Consider the following 20,047-nt stretch of genomic DNA (forward strand, 5'->3'; position numbering starts at 1 on the left):
GGTAGATTGGCTTTGAAACATTTACAACGACCACTCTTGCAACTTTTCTTGCATCCACACTTTGGCAATTCACTGCACGCCTTAGAGGCTTCTGGAAGTACGGTTCAGCGGGGCCTCCATCTACCGGGCCGTTCTCCATTTTCCATCCAAAATCAGACGGGGATGGGTAAAATTGTTGCTCATCAAGGGACGTCCAGATGCTTGCTTGGTAAAGAGCTCTGTTAGAATGATTCAACAGGGCATCCTAATAAACAATAGAAATTATATATAAAATTTTTTTACACAAGTATAATTTTAAACAAACGCGCACCGCTTATTTCCATGTACTTCATAAATTAAGCTCTCTAATAGCCCAAGTAGAATAACTATAGGTTCAAGTCCAACATAGCCTTATGATAGGCTTTGGATAGTTAAAATAAAATTGATAAGTGGATTCAATACAAGAAAAGGTTGGGTTAGTTGAAATGTTTCTCGTCTTTTCGCTAAACTGTTTTTTTTTTTTCGCATTGTCCTCACAGGTGTTTACCTATCAAAAATTTAGCCTATCAAACACAAAAACAACTAAAAATTTGTGTGTGATGGGTTCTTACCTCTGTTGGGGGAATGTTTTCTAGCCCCCGATTCTTTTTTGTGAACAGTTCTCGTCGAGCAGTGTTCACATCGGTAGCAAGGCTGGTCCTGTCATAAAGTATCTTCACAAAGCGCTGAAGGACATCAAACACAGGAGTGTTGATCTCAATTGGAAGGAAGGGGCTATCGTTCACAAAACGGAAGGCTTCTATTGCTTCAGGGTACGCTTTCCAGGCCTCCCACGCAGATTTCTTTCCTTTCCCCAGGAATGCTGATGTAGTGTCGCAACCGGTAAATGCGTGGAAAAATGGAAGCGCACGGCATTTCTGCTTTCCCAAATGCTCACAAATGGTGTTAAAAGAAAGCAGCTGAAAATTCTTTCCCATCCCAAAGGCGACCCAAAAGCTCAATCCAGACCAAATCGAAGACAACGTGTGGAAGTGCGCAATTAGAATAACAAGAACATATGTCAACAGTGCGAACAAAGACACTTCTTCCCCCCCCTTATCCAAAGCATCTCTAACGTTTACAAGAATCCCCGTGTCGGCTTCTTCATGGTTGCAGCTTTCTTCGAGAAATACCTGCCAGTTCTGAGGTAACTTGACATGCCCAGCTACCTTTCGTCTCACGCCTTTTCCTCTCTTCTCAAGGGAAGATTCTTTCAGACTTGCCACTCGGTATTCATCCCACACAACGTCAATTCGTTTGGTACTCTTCAAGTGGTTTTCCAGGAAAGGTAAGAACTTGGAATCTGCATATTCAGAAAACGTAGCGACAGATGAAACTGGAAGCGCATGCACAATAGCTGCTCCATCAAAAACTTTCACATCGTAAAATGCTGGTGGTGGAGGTGGCGGTGTTTCTTTGTTGACGCATGAAATCAAATCAGACTTTACCCGAATCGGAGACTGCCAAACTCTGACAAAGAAGGTGGATACGGCTGATTTACATGCTTGAAGAACCCTTCAAGATCTCCTTCGCGCTGTTGGCTGGCAATATACAAACAACTGAAGAGGTAACGGTCACTTGTTACCGCTGTCAACTTTAAGGACGCTTTGCAGATTTGCTTCGGCTGCTGGCGCTTGAACAGTGGCAAGGTATTCTTTGAAATCGTATCGTGAATCGATACAGTCCTTTCATCAATGACGTCTTTTACGAATTTCTTGTACTGGCGTAATCCAAGTTCCTGGACTCTATGCACATTATCCACGACTGAGACATCTGCGCAATTGCGTGTGTCAAGGGCAAGTAATTCAGGGCAGTCATCCTTAAAAGGGTTTCCCATTTCTGAAATTGTACTTACAAGTTGCTTGACATGACTTTGAAAGGTTTTCTGTGAAAGTCCTTGATCGTGGTGTTTGTTCTACTCATCAACATTTGTTTCACTTTCAACTGACTTTCGAACTCTTGCAACACTCGAGCACTTTCTGGTCCGGCCACCATCCATCTTTTAAATGCGACAGGACTTTCCGTTAGTCCTACAGCTTCACCTGATCCCTTCACCCTTGCGTTATTTTGCTCGTGTGCCTGGTCGATTGGGATGCTTGAAAAACTGCTTGATGACTTCGAAATGACCCAGCATTCTCTGAGGCTTTGTTGAACGGGGCCTGGTAAGCACTTCATATCTCTTATGTGAATAGGTAGCCACCTTGCGTAATTAGTGTGATCAAGAGCAAAGGACCAAGGAGCAAGAGATTCCAAGGCTTCTACGTACAGAGGAGTTGTTTTAACGATGTGCTTTCACAAATGACAGTACTTTGAGTTCCATTTGCATGATCATGTCCCAAACTTGTACGTTGGGCTGGTCTTAATCATTCCATCGTGCCACTTCTGAAACTCCTCTTCGTCCTGTTGACCGTTTAGTTCCCGAAAGGCAACATGCTGCAATTTATACAAAGCTGCCGCGGTTACCTGGTGGGCGCGTCTGGTTTTCGTCAAATGCGCTACCTTAAGGAAGGAATCTGATGTCCCACTGGAAGCTATCCCTGCCTCAGTTAGTGCTGTAGTCCAGCCAGATAAAGCTACAAGGTCACCACACATGGTCGACAGCACCATCTCAATGTGTAGGCCCCCCAGCATGACAACGTGAACATTTTCTCCGTGTGTAGCAGGCCAGTTCCACTGAACAACTTTTGCGATAGCAAAAAGAGGCTGGTCACAGACAGTGACAGGAATTTGGCCCGGGTTAAGAAATTCTGTTACCTCCTTAACCACAGACATTCCATGTTTCAGCAAGGTTACTGTGGCAGCCTTCTCGTAAAACAATGGCAACAAGCTACCCAAGCATGGCAAAGGGTTAGGCAGTTCAGTTACAGATGCGTGATAAGCAGCCCATGAAAGATGAATACCTTTGGTAAGCTTCTCATAAATATGTTGTTCACAGTACTTCAACCAGTGAACTTGTTTTTCCATGGCAATTGACACACCACAACTGAGACTTACTTACAAAAAAATCCCCCCTCCCCACCCCCCTGGGGTATTTTTCTGTGGCACCCCTTCTGAAATGATTAGTTATACTCTAAACTACATTTGTGCCAAGTTTGATGTTTTTACGCGTCTTGTCACGATTTTCGTAATTTTCCGACCTAACAGACCGGACTAACTCGCGTACGTGCATGAGCACCTTGCAATTTGTTCGGACAAGGCCTCTCATGTGTATAAACATCTCGCGTCATCAAAAGCTTGTCGAGACTCTTGCTCAACTGAATGTTTCACAATATTAGACTCAGCTAACTTGCGCTTTAAAAGTAAAATGAAAGAAGCTTTGCATATCAAATGGAACAAACCTACTCTTAACCAACGACTAGAACATTTTGGATTATCTCTTTCAGTTTAGTCTCGTTGGTTATTCAGTTTTAAATTACAACGAACTTTTTCTTTTTCACTTTTAACGGCTTTGTCGCGACGATAGTATTTACGTATCATAGCTAATCCATTTAATTTGTTTTTGTAAGTATGCGAATAATGTATCAATTCATCCATTGTATTTTTCTTATAAATAGGTTTAAATTCAAATTGTAAAACTCGTCACAACTGAAGATTCTGTTTCCAAATTAAAGACCCTTTATCACTTACCATGATGCACCACGCTTTATTTACTATGAATTGCGATGCAGTCACCTTCGACCCGCTTTTGCGATCCAGCAAACAACACTTTTTGCTCATTTCACAGAGTTTCAAATTTATCTTTTAGTGGATTTTTTTGGACAACTGAACAAAAACATTCAGGGTGAAACGGGCTGGTTTGTGTGTAATTTTATTTACTGAATTCGACTCGATCCGCGCAACGGTCGCAGCGAAGTCTTCGTTGAGAAACTGATTGATCGAAAAAACACTGTCTCTCTTCCAGACATGGTCAAAGCAAGAAAGATCGAGTTCAAGGAATCCTACTTGATGTATTGAGTTGATGTTTGAACTGTGCCAACTCGTTGGTCATTTCATAAGGTATCGATTTTATCATTGACCGGATCCGGATCAATGTTTTCAAATCTCAACCGAACAGTCAAAGTGAAACGGGTAGGTTTGTCTGTGGATTTTGTTCACTACATTTGACCAACGGTCGCAGCGGAGTCTTTTTCGAGTAATTGATCTAACGGACATTGTACAATTCTGACAATTACGTGCATTGAAAGAATAGTAAACTTATTTCTTTTCCACTTTGTTAAAGCCAGAACAAACTTCGAGTATTTTTTCAGCAACAAAGACATTAAATGTACAGTTATTGAAGTTAGTCTGTTATTTATTTAAATCACTGTCGCGAAACCAGCCTTGCGGGGTGACAAAATAATTTGTCCCTTTATGCAATGAGATGTCTCTAGAATGAATTTTATGGTCCACGAAATTTGAAGACGACTGCAGTGCATCACGGTAAGTGATAAAGGGTCTTTAACACCCGTAGCCGACCACAAAAAAGCGTGCCAACCCAGACAAACGATTGTTATAACTCAATTGCTGGTAAAAGTAAAGGTACACCTTATTTAACTTCGGTAATTCCTTTACCCTCTAGAGCTCTTCCAGGAAGCCGAACAACTAAAGATTTTGCCGAAAATCATAGGTTGTTGGAATATGCCAGAATTTGTGACGTGTCAACACGGAATTGCAAACATTTTCAGGCCTTTTTGGTTTTTGTTAGCGAGTTTTACAAAATATGCGAGCAGCGAGGCATGTACTGAGAAGGAAAACATTAACGATGAAATGATACAGTATATGAAATGGTCCATATATGAGCTGCGGATATGAAATCAAGTGAAGGTACGATCCTCGCAGTTATGAACGCAATTTTAGCAATTGCTTTAAGAAACCTGAAAAATTCAGGACTTCAACGGGGCTTGAACCCGTGACCTCGCGATACCGGTGCGACGCTCTAACCAACTGAGATATGAAGACACTGACGTTGGGAGCTGGTCATTTTTGGGTTCCAATGTTCCCGTGAGGAATTAATCAACGGTCCAAACTGCGAGGATCATAGCTTCACTCGATTTCATATCCGCAGTTCATATATGATCCATTTCATATATCATTTCATCCTTGATTCATTCCTCAAGGGAACATTAGAACCCACAAATGTTCAGCTCCCATTGTCAGTGGCTTCATAGCTCAGTTGGTTAGAGCGTCGCACTGGTATCGCGAGGTCACGGGTTCAAACCCTGTTGAAGTCCTGAATTTTTCAGGCTTCTCCACGCAAATGTAAAAATTGCGTTCATAACTGCGAGGATCATAGCTTCAATTTAAGGAACACATTATCTGAAAAGCTAACCGTTGTTTACTGTGTCCTCCATTGGAATTTTCTCTTTTTCTCCTTCCTCGGCTACTCTCGAGGCTTTTTTCGCTTAAATTTCTCAAATTTCGTCGCCTCTTCTATCGTGCTCTTTAATCCTGCTCTTTATCCCGTTTTTCGTCACTAATAGTAAAAGCGCTTTTTTTAAAAGTGACGAAGGTCAGTGGGATAAACGCGGGCTGCACAAACGTTTCCGCCATGAAAATTCGCCCATTCGCGCCTAAAAGTTGCATTCACGCGACTCCCCTCCATTCCCCGTCGTAGTCTCCTATCCCCCTCCCACAGAGTCTGTAAGGACAGACGGACGTACGCTGAGTTAATCACGTGGCAATCAGACAAGAAAGGGTTGACCATATTCATTCTCGTCCCCATCGCCCTTTTCGTTTCTCTTAGTCGGCGGGGCCTTGGCACGAGCAAGGCCCCGCCGACTAAGAGAAACGAAAAGGGCGATGGGGACGAGAATGGACCATATTCTCTTAAGTAAGGCCGCGAAGGAGTTCCGCTATTATATTTGTTAAGTGTAAATTTTTATTACATCTACGAAAATATTTGTTGCCCCCAAGCCCTAGTGAATCAAAACAGTATAACTTTCTGTCTAGTTGTTCTATTCCTAAAATTTTTAAACATAATTCTTTTTAGCGATGACATTTGGAATAAAATCATTGTTTTTTTTTTATGATTGTAGTTGTTATTATTACTATTATTATTATTATTCTTATCAATAAAGATTTGGTAATGCAAAGACAGGCAAAAATTAACGATAAAAACCGACGTTTCGGTGTCTTCATGACGCCATTGTCAAGGAGAAATAAAAATTACATAGTTTGCGGCGAGGTGTAACATGAAATTAGCATACAGTGTTTGAAGCTAATTATATAAATACTTTTGCGCGAATTGAATCGCTTTGCACGTTCAGAGTGGGTTTTAGGTCTCTGATGAAAAGCATTTCATTCACCAAACAATCAAACTTATTTCTACACTTTTTCAGAATGCTAAATCGCCTCAGTAGGTCTTTTGGGACTTCGCCGTGCTGTTCGTGATAGTGTTTATATACAGAAGATGCCTTTTGTTTATGTCCATCCACACGTGTGTGTAAGTGTCCACGCGTATAGCCCACATAACCTGCATCACACAGGTCACATTGAAAACGATAAACGACGCGTTGTTGGTTGACGATCTGTGGCTTAGTTTCGCGTACTTTAAGATCTTGGCCAATTTTTCGGCTAACGAATACTGGCTGGACAGTTGTCTGCACCTTTATGCTGAGATTCTTGAGCTCTTTCTTAACATAATTTGCTGATTCCTGGTCTTTAAACGGTATGACCACACGAACAATGGCTCTTGGTTGTTTGGGCGTCTGTGAGGGCTGCTTATCAACGCACACCTTAAATCCACACCTTTACGCTTGGTAAATTCCACCATTAACACCTTCTTACATTCTAGAATCGTTGATAAGCAGCCCTCACAGACGCCCAAACAACCAAGAGCCATTGTTCGTGTGGTCATACCGTTTAAAGACCAGGAATCAGCAAATTATGTTAAGAAAGAGCTCAAGAATCTCAGCATAAAGGTGCAGACAACTGTCCAGCCAGTATTCGTTAGCCGAAAAATTGGCCAAGATCTTAAAGTACGCGAAACTAAGCCACAGATCGTCAACCAACAACGCGTCGTTTATCGTTTTCAATGTGACCTGTGTGATGCAGGTTATGTGGGCTATACGCGTGGACACTTACACACACGTGTGGATGGACATAAACAAAAGGCATCTTCTGTATATAAACACTATCACGAACAGCACGGCGAAGTCCCAAAAGACCTACTGAGGCGATTTAGCATTCTGAAAAAGTGTAGAAATAAGTTTGATTGTTTGGTGAATGAAATGCTTTTCATCAGAGACCTAAAACCCACTCTGAACGTGCAAAGCGATTCAATTCGCGCAAAAGTATTTATATAATTAGCTTCAAACACTGTATGCTAATTTCATGTTACACCTCGCCGCAAACTATGTAATTTTTATTTCTCCTTGACAATGGCGTCATGAAGACACCGAAACGTCGGTTTTTATCATTATTATTATTATCATTATTATTATTATTATTATTATTATTATATAATATAGTTTTTTGTGGTTTCTCGAATCGTTTTTTTTTTATCAGAATACTATTTATTGTAAAATTTAAATAATTGAATGTAATAATTATGTAAATATTCAATTTCTTTTAGCCTTCTTAATCTTGTAAGTAATTATTATTATTATTATTATTATTATTATTATTATTATTATTATTATTATTATTTATTGTTGTTATATTTTCCAACTTTTCACCTGAAGACTGTCTCGGCCGCTGTAAAAAGAGTAGCAATATGTTCTTACGCATCAGTGATGCTTTGTTGTCTCTCAGTTGCTTATATTGTTCTTTGAGAAATAGTACCATGATATTCTTTATATGCTCCTCAGGTGGTTATTACTCAGATACTGCAGCTTTTGTCGGCGACAGTTGCCGGAAGTGTCCAAATGGCACCTTCGTCCACAAAAATAAAGCACCTGGAAAAAGTCGTTTTGACTGTGGTTCTTGTCCTCAAGGTTAGATACTAGAATACAGATACACTTAATTAAACCGTAAATCCTGTAACTTAGGCGAAAATTCAGTGAAGTCAACAACGCAAGATCCGAGGCCAAATTCCAGATACAGAACCGGTATAGTCAAAAGTTTATCAATTATGTCACTTTGATTAAACCAACAAGACTGTCTAACTAGAAAAAGAGCTTTTTTGCCAAACATCGTACAGATTCCATCGCTTTCCATCAGCGTCGAGTTTGAATATATGAATGTACCGTGGGAACAAAAGATGCTGATTGGAGGGTTAGTCACGCATCAATTGATTTCGTCATCTGTGGTTGGCGTCGGAAGTTTGCAGAATAATGAAAAACGGTAATAGCCAAAAACGCGGGGCCGGGGCCGTGTCGATGTGAAACCGCGTTCGTGTAAACGCTTCCTGATGCTTTGCTTTACTGCGTTTTTCATGGTAGTAGCCAAAACGGACCGGGGTGTCCTATTTTTTCAAATTTCTTTGTTTCAAGTTTTGTCGTTATTCTCCTGTACATTTATTTTCGAATGTTTGGCATTTTTCCTTCATTTATGGTGGGAATAAGTCAAAAAATTAAGGAACAGTCGGAAGCTCTTAGTCTGCTTTTTTCGAAATAAGGAGAATTTCCGACTGGAATGGAAGCTTTTGTGGGGAATATGCGCTGACTGCTAGAGAAACTGAAGACTTGCTTGGCTCCATAGTTTAAAGCCACATTTTAATGTTTACTTCGTAAAAGCCTTCTCCGCAGTACAATTAAAACGAAAGAAAACATGGTCGCAGTTCCACGCTGGTGGTCACGCAAAATTTCTCATTTGGTTGTTTTCGCAAAATTGTTGTCAATGTTGTTGTGCTTTTTTATCGTAACATTGGATTCGATCCCTTTACGTCCGAACAAAATTGGCTAGCAAGCTCCTGTGCAAGTCTTACTTTACTAAAAACCGTTTGTAGTAAAGTCGGACGACAACACTGACAACAATACGAGCAAACAAAATGAGAAGTTGCGTGACTGCCTGACGACAATCTTGGAACTCTTATTCGATGTGTTGTTGTTTTTTTCCAAGTAAAGATTATGCACTTAAGCTGATGTGGGGACTTTGCTAATTGTGCATTTCAAAGTTCTTGTATTTCCCCACCTGTGGGGGATTTTTTTTTCATGCAAAGTCCCCAGTATTTGGCGAAGCCAAGCACCAAACATTCAAACTCTGTATCACATAACAACAACATACACCTTAACACAACTCAAAGGGACTATTCATAGATACAGCTCTAAAACTGTTGTCCTTTGAAAACGGAACAATTGAGAAAGACGATCCAAGTTGATTAACGCGGTATTACAACGATACCGCTTCTGTTGCATCACTAACAAAAGACGACCTGTTGACCTTTAACAGTGCCCTCTATAAACAATAATATATACACAGGGGAATTTTAAAGTTGCTTATGCCTACAACAACGTTTGACGGATGGTCTTCTTCTCCTCCGCCCACATTCTCCCCGAGAGTAGGGCATTCAAAAATCTAAGTCCCCACATTCACGGGACGAAAAATTGGATTTGCTGCACATTTGATCTTTGGCAAAGCTTAAGTCAAATCTGGAATCGCTTTTGACTTTACCTTTGACGCACGTCAAACGTACGGTCAAATACATTACCAATTTGTTTATGCCTTTGACCATGGTAAAGGTCAAGTCAAATTCGTAACAACTTTGACTTCACATTTGACGCGCGTTAAATGTGAAGTCAAATCTGAAGAAGCTTTGTGCGTTCCTTTGTTACTTGACAAAGGCGAAGACAAATACGATAGCATCTTTGACTTCAAGTTTGACTATCGTCAAATGTGAAGTCAAATCTTAACAGGCTTTCCTACTTTGTTGATACTTGCATTGCCAAAGGAAAGACACAAAACCAAGGCAACGCTTTTGGGAGATTAAACGATTCGGCAAATACGGAACACTGACCGTCGTAGAGTGTAAGTTCGCTTTCCTCCTTTACCCCCTCGGTGACATTTCCCCCATATCCCCCATCACGAACACGTACACATTCAATCTATTGCTTGAAAAACGTCTACCAGTTGCAAAACGTAGCCTGAGTTCACATTCTTGTCGATTTTCGCTTTTCCAAAATTCAATGAGCACTAGTGCCAAAATTCCGTCGACCTCAGCAAAGGAATGCTCCCCCCAACCCTACCTCTCTACAAGGTCCGAAGGAAAGACACTGGGGAGAGGGTTGATTCAAGAACTCCTTTTATGGGATATACAAAAGAGCGGGAAAATGCTCCTTCCGAAAAGTTCGTCGGTAGCTTGTTCTACTTGTCGTTTTTTATTCTTTCGATATACTTGGAGCATCTTACTTTTGTGAAAACGTACAGTCGGGTAAAAATTATGTTTTGTGAAAGATAAAGGTCTTAGCCAGGGGATAATGAAGGTATGCAAGACCGGACACTGAACTTACAACTCAAAACGGTATCGAAAATTTACTAGAGACAATACAAGCAAGGTCAAAGATAGCTATGGGAACGGGAAAAGCCAGTGGAAAAAAAAAAGAAGTTGGGTACGTATGCGTTACGATATTTAGTAGTATTCTATTTGGTTCACCTAACTCAAAAGCCAATCTAAAAATTATTCATCTTTTTCATTCACTTTTCATCTCACAGTTCACAACAAAGCCGCTATGCTTCATACACGTAAGTCATCCTTTTTGTTGAGTGTAAGTTTATAGCGATTGAAGGATTATCACTTCGTGATTAGTTTCTACTTTTAAATAATGGCAGTAAAAGTGACAGATAATTTCCCAGAACGTTACACTGGATTTCAAAAACAAAGGTAGGGAAACTGGAAAAGAAAAAAAAAAACAGTCACTATTTTGTAATGAAACAGTGCACGAATTTCCCGCCACTCTGGCTGTATAGCACAATACAGAGGACTTGCATTGCTGTTCAGAATAAGATAACATCCCAGAACATGTCTAACACCATCTTACATCTTTCTGTAATAGATCTCTGAAAGCTCTCTGTGCCAGATGCCTATTGTAGATCATTTGACTGAAAGTCTCAGAGTATCTGTTTCATTATTGGGTTTATTCCAGCCAATCTTTGAAAGAAATGATTCCCAAGTGCATGGTGAGTCTGCAATGGGTAAAAAAAATAATAAACCACAAGAGCTTTGTTATAATAAAATGGATCTAGTTGCAAATAATCCTTTACCAAGCTTGCTGATCCAAGAAGGAATCAGAAAGATCATAAATTTTCACAATGAAATTTAAGACCATTTCGAATTTATACATCTTATACCTCTTTGCCTCTGTATATTATTATTTTCTTATGACTTAACTTTCAGGTAAATTTACCATCATGAATGTTAATATGAAGAAATCAAAATGTTTGAGGAAACTCACTTTATCATCTGTACTAGAGAATGTTGTTCACCAAGTGGTGATGAAGATAAATCTAGGGATCTTGGGTATTTCAGTATCAAAAAATGTTCTGTTTGATTATTAGCAAAAAAATCAAAGTAGCTCAGATTAATTAACCCATTGACTCAAGGGGGTTCCCCATTGACGAGTAAAATCGTCTGGCATTAGACAGAGTAAAATACTAAGTCTGACCGGTTTGGGTGTCAAAAGGTTAATTAAATTAATTAATGGGGACATAAGTTTTCAGTGATTGATTAAGGAAAAAATAAGTGTCACCCTGTCAATGTCTAATCTAATCCCCATGAAAACATACTGATTTTGACATTTCAAGTGAATGTACATGCAGAATGTATGTCTGATATATAACAATGAATTAATGACAGACATTTTACCTTTAACTTTAATTTGCAATTCATAAAGCCAGTAACCCCTCAATAGTACAAATTAAGTAGTAAATACAGAAATATTGGAAATATTCAGTACCATGGACAAAGGCAAACAAGGATACATCATAAGAAGTAAGATTATTCAAAAAATAATTTTATTATTTTTTTAAAACATGGTTGAAAATAATTGTGTTTTTAGGTTAGCCAATTATGTTTCAGGCAGGAGTACATTGAAACTTTGGAGAAGAAAACAGCAGAGATTCAATCACAACACTACTGCCATTGCTTGAGGAGCATCTGCATCTAAGAATGCAAGGCTATTTCTTAATTAAAGCACCCACATTTTTTGCAAACAATAGAGTACATGTCTGCAGTCATCAGTTATTGGCAGCAGTGTGTACCCTAATTAGATTAGTGCATTTGTCTTTTCATGAAGTACAGATGTGCACATGTCATATCACTATGCATTAATAAAGCACTACTCAATATGTGCATGGTATCAACTTAAATCTTTCTGTACAAGAAATTAAGACCTCTTTTTATTCCCAAAGATGCAAGGACAAAAACAGATCTGAGCAGGAATGCAGAACATTATTTTACACATGCCAAGAAAACTACAAAGATGTCATGAGGTAATAGCCATTCTTACAGTAGTACCCCATTCATTACTTACACATGCATGTGTTATATTAACTAAAGAACCACTTACGCCTAGCATAACTAAGAAATGAGATACACAATTGGCCATTTTACAGTTGTTTGCTCAGCGACCAAGCCTATGAATGGCTGCGAGGTTGCCGGTGACCTTGCATTGATACAGACCTCACTGCTTTTATCATGTAAATTGTGTTGTTGTAACGCTAATTAGTCCATATTAGCATTACAAAAGCATGAAGGTGTGTATCAAAACAGGGTCACCGGTAGCCTCGCTTCCATTGTTAGGCCTGGTAACTTAGCTACAACTGTAAAATGGTCTATTTGCTTTCCCCATTAAATCCTCTCCCTCCATCTACTAGCAATAAGATAATCATAGGTTATGCAAATTGAATTAAATACTGCACTTCAAGAAAACACTAAGCAGCCTTTACTAAAATTAGAGTCCTAGTTAGAAGGCATATACTATTGTTATTAGCACACTCGTCTTCCCCCTGGGCAATTTGGATTAAAAGGATTAAGGGTTTTATCTTCAGGGCCTGTTGGTAGAACAAAAAGTTGAAGAAGGGAGATTGTCAGATAGTAGTGTAAAATGAATGCAAACATGTGTCTATAAGAAGAAAATCTTTACTAATTCTCTCATGCCTGTAAGGCTGCAGTATTTGCTCTCAAATATTAGAATACATTTTATTTGGTTCCTTCTTTTCCGGGTTCCCTTTGGTGAAGACTTTGAAAACTAAAGAAATTAATACACTGAATTTGTAAAATCAATTTAACTACCCGACATGACAACTGTTAGGTAGAAAACCCCACCCTTTACCCTTGGAAAAGGTTTGCGGTTTACTGATTAAGAATGACATCATATTGTCCTCGATCCAACGCTCTAGGGCTTTTTTATACTGACCATCATCAGTATAAATCCACTTAAAATGAGAATTGAATTTCTGATAGTAGCAGCATTAGTTTTAAATGAAATCTTCACAGCTGAGCCGCTAAACGAAAATGATAGATTTGTACTAGCAAAACATTCTGCACTTTTGCCTACAGTATAAATTACCCTTGTTGAATGGGGGCATCTTGGGTTACTTGCAGCGCAGATTCCCCAATATTTTCGCAAGGAGTGTCACCAGATGCAACGTTCACTGCGCATAACAAATTTTGCGTTTTACCACAGGTAGCCCAAGCTCGATATATGCGTATCTGTACTGTACTTTTTTATGCAAGAGCAGAAATATAGGGGTTTGTACGGGGAAAACGGCTTTTCTCAAAATTTAAAAAGTATTTACGATTTAAAATTAAAAAAAGAGCTTACCTCGCTTCAGTCTTCTGTTTATTTGTCTTTGGTACGGTTTCTGGGTCCATTATTTGATAAATAGTAAGTTCAATACACTTAAGCAATAGTTACAGTCTTCGATCGAACTGACTCTTGCCTTCGATCGAATCGACTTTTGTCGATCGAAACGACCTTCGATCGAAACAACTTTCGATCGAACTGACTTGCATTCATTAAGATCTATTTAGGTGGTTTTTAGTTCCTCCTCTTAATTCCCTCTCTATAGAAGAGGGACCGAAAACCACCTAAACCGCTCTTAATCGAAACAAGAAACTGAAGTAAAGACAAAGAAACACAATACTGAAGCGAGGGAAACTATTTCTTATTTTAAAACGTAAATTTATACATATGTTTTTTACTTTTGCGAAAAACCATTGTCCTGTACAAATCTTAAAATTCCTACTCGCACATAATATAGTACAGATACACATATATCGAGCTTGCGCTATCTATGTTAGGAGACAGAACCTTAATGGTTTACTGATACTCTCGATTTGTTTGTGTCTTTTCCTTTGTGTGGTTAAGGAAGGGATTTGCATCATGGAAAATTAGCTCGATTAGTCCGTTCGATTCCAAAACAGAATCCTTTTAGATCAAAAGAAAGACACTAACATAAGTTACCGTTCCTTTCTTTGTTGTAATAGGGCATCAATAGCCCATAAAGATCATACGTAATAGCTCAGAAAGCGCTGGAACCCGTTCCCTGAAAAAAAAAATGCTGATAAATATCGAACATACAACCAGCAGTACTTGCCTGGTAAGGGCCGTTCAGGATTTAGTGGATCGGGGAAAGGTTTATTAGGTTTATTTTGGGTACCCTGCGGGCTAGTCTTGACTAAAAGGTCGAGGGCTCACTGGCCGGGTTAGTTTTGGTTGACTGTAAACCAATGAATTCTCGACGACCACAGCATCTTCTCTGTTGTGATTGCTCTGATTAAACAGCGACCAATGGTCTTTACTATTCACATAAACGTAGAAAAGACTGATTTAGAATGTCCTGAACTTCCTTCTTGGCCCTAATCTGCCACTCTTTTTTTCGCCGTCGTCGTCTGTTTTCTATATATCTGAAATGCATACAGAGACACTACAAATGCTGGGAAATGTGAGTAAAGTGCAGAAAGGTGGAAATTCAGCATGGTGAAGTTATTTTGCCTTTTCCTTTCATTTCACAGAAAGTGTCACGATAAAAGAGGCCATTAAAATCAAGCAAGAAATTTTGCTGAAGTCTTAATTCGGAAATGTCATCAGACAACTCCGTGACTGGTGATAGTGGGGATAGCGAAGAGCTTGAAAACGAAGAAGAAAGGAAGAGGAAAAGGAAGTTCATGACAAAGGCTGCCTTGGTGGTCAACCCAGCTCGACATGTTGATGGACGGAAAATCGTTGCGTAGAAGATCCGCCTAGGTGGCCTCATAGGACAAGATAACAACAACCAGAAAACTTGTCAGAGCAGCGTGTTGCCCCGCAAGACGCCCCGCAGGGTCAATCCGCGTTGTTCCGCAGTGCTTAAAACTTGGTAACAGCGTTAAACCAGTATTAGAGATTAAGAGAGTTTGACCAAGGAAACTTGACCGTCATACCGCCCAAAATGCTGTTGATAATCTATTGGAAATCTTTAGTTGACGCACTTGCTGACTATCAACTAATAGCCATGCTAATGCATATATAGAGAATGTCTGGTTGTCTTGACTTCTATGAACAAATAACCATTCTTTGGAAAAAATGTGTTCTGTGCAAAAAATGCAGTAGAATAGCAGCAGAATTTCACTGTTATTTTAAAGAGGACTTTCTCGGCTTTTGAAGTGGATTTAGGTGACTTCAAAAGTTCACCTTAGAAGCCCATCAGCATACTACCAGGAATCCTGCCTGATACCTGATACCTGATTGACGTGCTGCTAAACCATTTATTGGGTGACCGATTGTGTGAGTTGGAGAGTTGCATTTTATATTACTCATAAAACAATGGCCGTCTCATTTGAAGAAAACCAATTTTTTCCATCAAGAATATCAATAGTTCGTTGTAGAAGAAGTCTTAACTTCTATCGAGGAAATAGAACAATTAGAACTTACATTTATTTCCCGGCACGTAATAAAAATGGGAAAGCCAAAGTCTCTTCACTTCACACTGTCACCGCAAGACTTTAATCATGCAGAAAAAAAAATGAAATCAATGATTATCTAGTTAGTATGCTGGTGGCCGTCGATTGAGTGTCTTTTCGGCACAAAGAGTTAAAAATAATTTTGGCGGATTTTCGCATGAAATAGCGTTTACTCGAAGTTTATTTTGTTAATTTCAAGTCGGTGTGGCTAAAGCTGTTTTCCACAATGAACTACAACATAAATATAACTTATTAGCTTGCCTCAAAGTTAAAACGCTGTTTCATGGGAAGTTCCTTTCGGTTTTGACTTGTTGTTGGTGAGTAAGAAAAAAATCAAGATTATATCAGTTTTTTCTTATTCAAAGTTTTCAGTAGTTCCATTTACCCTCTCACTTATGTCCACTACTCTTGATATTGTGTCAGTTACATGATACTTCCAAGAGAGGTGTCATGATTGTTTGTCATAAATTAACTTAACTAATTCTACGGTGACAGTGATTTTACTTGTTATGCAACAAAGTTGTTGATAACACGGCGCTTGTTGTGCGTGTAGTGTAAATATTACAGGTATAAATAAATTGAAGCCTTGAGAGAAGTGAAGCACTGGAATTGAAAAAAATTAATTCTCATCCTTCGATTTATTTATACCCTTTTACATTTACACTTTGGATGTATACTACCACTTAAAAATGCGCAACAAAATCGATTCCTAGAGGTATTACAGAATGTAAGGTGTGAGATTCTTGGTTTTGCCAAGAGTATGAATTCCTTTGAATAAAAAATGGAAAAACACAGTTTTTCGTCGTATCTGCATTTCAGTCTGTCTCTCATATGGCATAACACGGGGGTGGATGGCAAATTAATTTGACTACGGTGGTTTCAGAAATGCCACTCTAGACATATTTCAGATATTTGAAAAACATTTCAATTGAGACTTAAGTACATTTATGATGGACAGTTGTTTGAGTTGAACGGTGTCTTTGTTACGGCTAGAAAAATTCAGAAGTTTCCGTCCTACCGTCCTGATTAAGAAAAAGTAGTCCAGAGATCTGAGTTTTCAATTCAGCGCTTGAAGCCAACGGCTATAAATACACCCCAAGACATCTTTGGCTACACCTTTGCTAAATCTTTGACTTGAATCTCAAACATGTTTGACTACACCTTTGTCAAATCTTTAACCTGAATCTCAGACATGTTTGACCACGCCTTTGTCAAGCCTTTGAACTGAATCTCAGACATCTTTGACAACACTTTTGCCAAGTCTTTGAATTGAAGCTGAGACATCTTTGACGACACCTTTGTGAGGGTAACAAAGGGTTGTCAAATAATATCTTTGGCGCTTGTCAAAGGTTGGGTGTAAAACTGTAGTAAAAACGGCCTTTACCATCTGAGACCCCATGCAAAGGCAACCGCAAAGATGATATTTGACGCGCGTCAAAGGCATGTAAAGCTGTAACAAACGCGGTCTTTATCGCGCCTTTGACAAGACATTTGACGCTATGTAAATCCAATTTTTCGTCCCGTGATTTCCCCCACTACAAGGGCAGAAATTTGTTGCAAAGTCCCCATAAAGTCCCCGTATTTCCCCATATCAGCCCGGGGTCCCCCCTCGGGAAAGCCGATGACAAGTGCATTACAATGCGCTTTAAACAAAGTGTGGAGCTCAGCGAGTGTTCAGTGTCTCTGGCAGTTGGCGTATATTCCATAAACTCCAATTACGGAAATTCGCTTCATTTCGAAAAACAAACTCCGATTTTTCGGAAAGACAAACTCAGACGCTCGCAAAAACCAACTTCGATTTTAAAACCCAAAACAACAAAGTCCGATTTAGAAAAAAAAAAAAAAAACTAGGATGTCCCTTAAGAGCTTTAATAGCTTCCGTAGGTTCCTTAGTCTTTTTAATTTTTATTTTTTCCTCTACCATAAATGAAGGACAAATGACAGTAATTCGAAAATAACAGTACAGGAGAATTGAACGACAAAAATTGAAACAAAAAAAGACACCCCAACCCCGTCCCCGGCCCCGCGTTTTGGCTACTACCATGAAAAACGCAGTAACGCAAAGCATCAGGCAGCGTTTACATGAACGCATTTTCACATCGGCACGGTTTCATTACTTCGAAACTGTGTTAAAATCGATGCGGTTTGGAATTGTTTACGCGGAAGTGTTTTCGTGGTGGTATAAGCGAGCGCTAAACTACGGGCTAAATGCACTACTGAGTTTGAGTTGAACAATGCAAATTTGGCGCCAAAATAGTGACCGTATTCAAATCGATGCGGATTCGCTATTTACACGACAGATGGAGCCGCATCGTTTTGAAAACGCTCCACTTTTAGAAATGGCTTCAAATCGACATGGTTTCGGCAACAGTCTCGATCGGTGTCGTGTAAACAGGAAGTGTAACAGCATTGAAAACGATGCGGTTACAAATGAAACCGCGTTCGTGTAAACGCTGCCTCAGTGCGGCATTGATAGATGTCATTAGTGATATCATTGTGAACCTGTAAATAGTCGTTGTGTTAGAGATTCTCTTGTATACTTGTTGAAACGGTTAACCAGAGACCATTTGTTTAAATATAATCAAGAAACCAATAGGAGGAGACTTGTTGCAGCGTTTATAATCTAATCTAAATACCCTGCGAGTAGTCCGTTTCTTCTACGCTTCCGAGAGAGAAACCACTGCGAGCAACCGTTAGTTTCTTTGAGTGAGCCGCCGTCTAGCGACAAGGACGAATAAATTAAATTTGAACAGGTAAAACGAGTTAGTAAACAATTGTTGTGCCGACGGCTATCCCATGTGCGAACTGACGACCCGAGAGTACTTGAATACCTAACTCTTTAATATCGTTTCTTATTACACTCTGACACCGTTTAAAACTATCTGGTAACTGTACTTGAAAACTCCTAATTGAACTCGAAACTACTATAGATGCTGGTACTGAATACTGAACAATGCTGAATAATACTGAACACTCTTTGGCAGATACCCCCTATTTAAATTGGCGTCATGTGGTAACATGACATCACAACTTCTAACACAACACAATGTTTTGGCGCTTGCGCCTGCGTTCAGCTACGTATCTGTTGCGTTTGGGCGAGCCTGCTGTGTGGTAGTTTCCCTTGAAGTAAGACTGAAGTGATGTCAAATACATCACCTGGGGTGTGACGCATCTCGCACATGCTCGATGAAAAATCAAATGGTTGCACGCAGTGATTTCTCTCTCGGGAAGTGTAGGAGAAACGAGCTGCTCGCAGGGTAAATCTAAAGGGCGAGTTTACAATTCTTGTGTTAACCAGCAGAACGGTTTGTATGCATTGAAAAAAGACATTTTTCCAGAGAACTGCTTGCTACAAGCAATTATACCCATCATTTAGACGAGGGAATGTCGGAATGAGGCTGGTCCTAAGTATCTTTAAATTTTTATGATTTCCAATAGAAAACAATTAGGTAAAAAATGAAAACGCTTAAGGGTGCCGTCAAAACTACATTTCTCAACAAAAGTAATTTGATAAAAAGTCAAAAGTTAAATTACTTTTTTGTACCTCTTCCTTCCAAAGGTTTCTTTTTTTATATTTTTCAACTTTTAACCTGAAGACTCTCATATCTCGGCCGCTATAATCATCTGTATCTTAAGTCCGTGAGTGCCCAAGAAATTACGAAGTTCTACAATTATTGGCCGTTTTCGGATTATCAATCCTTTTGAGATTTTAGTTTAGTTAGATATTAGAACAGCTGAAGACTTATCTTTTCACAAATTTTCAGTTTGATAGGGTTTTTCGTCTTGTGATAAGGCTAGGTTGAATTTCTAAGCTTTTGCGTGACACGATATTGATTGCGGCCGAGAATGCTGTCACGTAGGTTAAAAAAATTACTTATCCGCTGAGATTTTGCCATCTGAATAATCCTTGTATGAGAATAAGTACTGATATAGATGTTTATGAGCCCTCAGAAGACCACTACTGGCTTTTTATAGCAAAGCTCGATGATATATGTTTTGTTTGCTTCCGGCAGCCTTATTTGTGCCCCTCAGAGGGACACAAGCATGGTGTCTCCATACAAAGCCTTATAAATTTAAGTAAAACATTTCTTTGAATATTCCCGCACGAAAAATTGCACAGACCTGAACCTTTGCGCGACTGTTTGAATATTTATCTTCTTTTATCTCTTTGTTCTTGACTTTATGTGTTGAATGGTTTTGATGATGGTGTGACAGTGAAAACCGGCAATA

The 20,047-nt window shown here is 39.3% G+C and overlaps 2 protein-coding genes across 2 annotated transcripts; one reads left to right on the forward strand and one right to left on the reverse strand.

The window, feature by feature from the left end:
* Positions 1 to 6,064: 6,064 nt before the first annotated feature.
* Positions 6,065 to 6,743, reverse strand: LOC138018968 (uncharacterized; the record flags this gene model as incomplete). The annotated part of the gene is made up of 1 exon (XM_068865642.1): positions 6,065 to 6,743. A coding segment is annotated over one exon (525 nt), but the record flags the coding sequence as incomplete, so codon positions are not given.
* Positions 6,744 to 6,755: 12 nt separating this feature from the next.
* LOC138019592 (uncharacterized) lies at positions 6,756 to 7,394 on the forward strand (the record flags this gene model as incomplete). The annotated part of the gene is made up of 1 exon (XM_068866450.1): positions 6,756 to 7,394. A coding segment is annotated over one exon (546 nt), but the record flags the coding sequence as incomplete, so codon positions are not given.
* Between the last annotated feature and the right edge of the window lie 12,653 nt (positions 7,395 to 20,047).

This window comes from Montipora capricornis, chromosome 10 (assembly GCF_036669925.1).
Source record: "Montipora capricornis isolate CH-2021 chromosome 10, ASM3666992v2, whole genome shotgun sequence".
In the NCBI taxonomy this organism is placed as follows: domain Eukaryota; kingdom Metazoa; phylum Cnidaria; class Anthozoa; order Scleractinia; family Acroporidae; genus Montipora; species Montipora capricornis.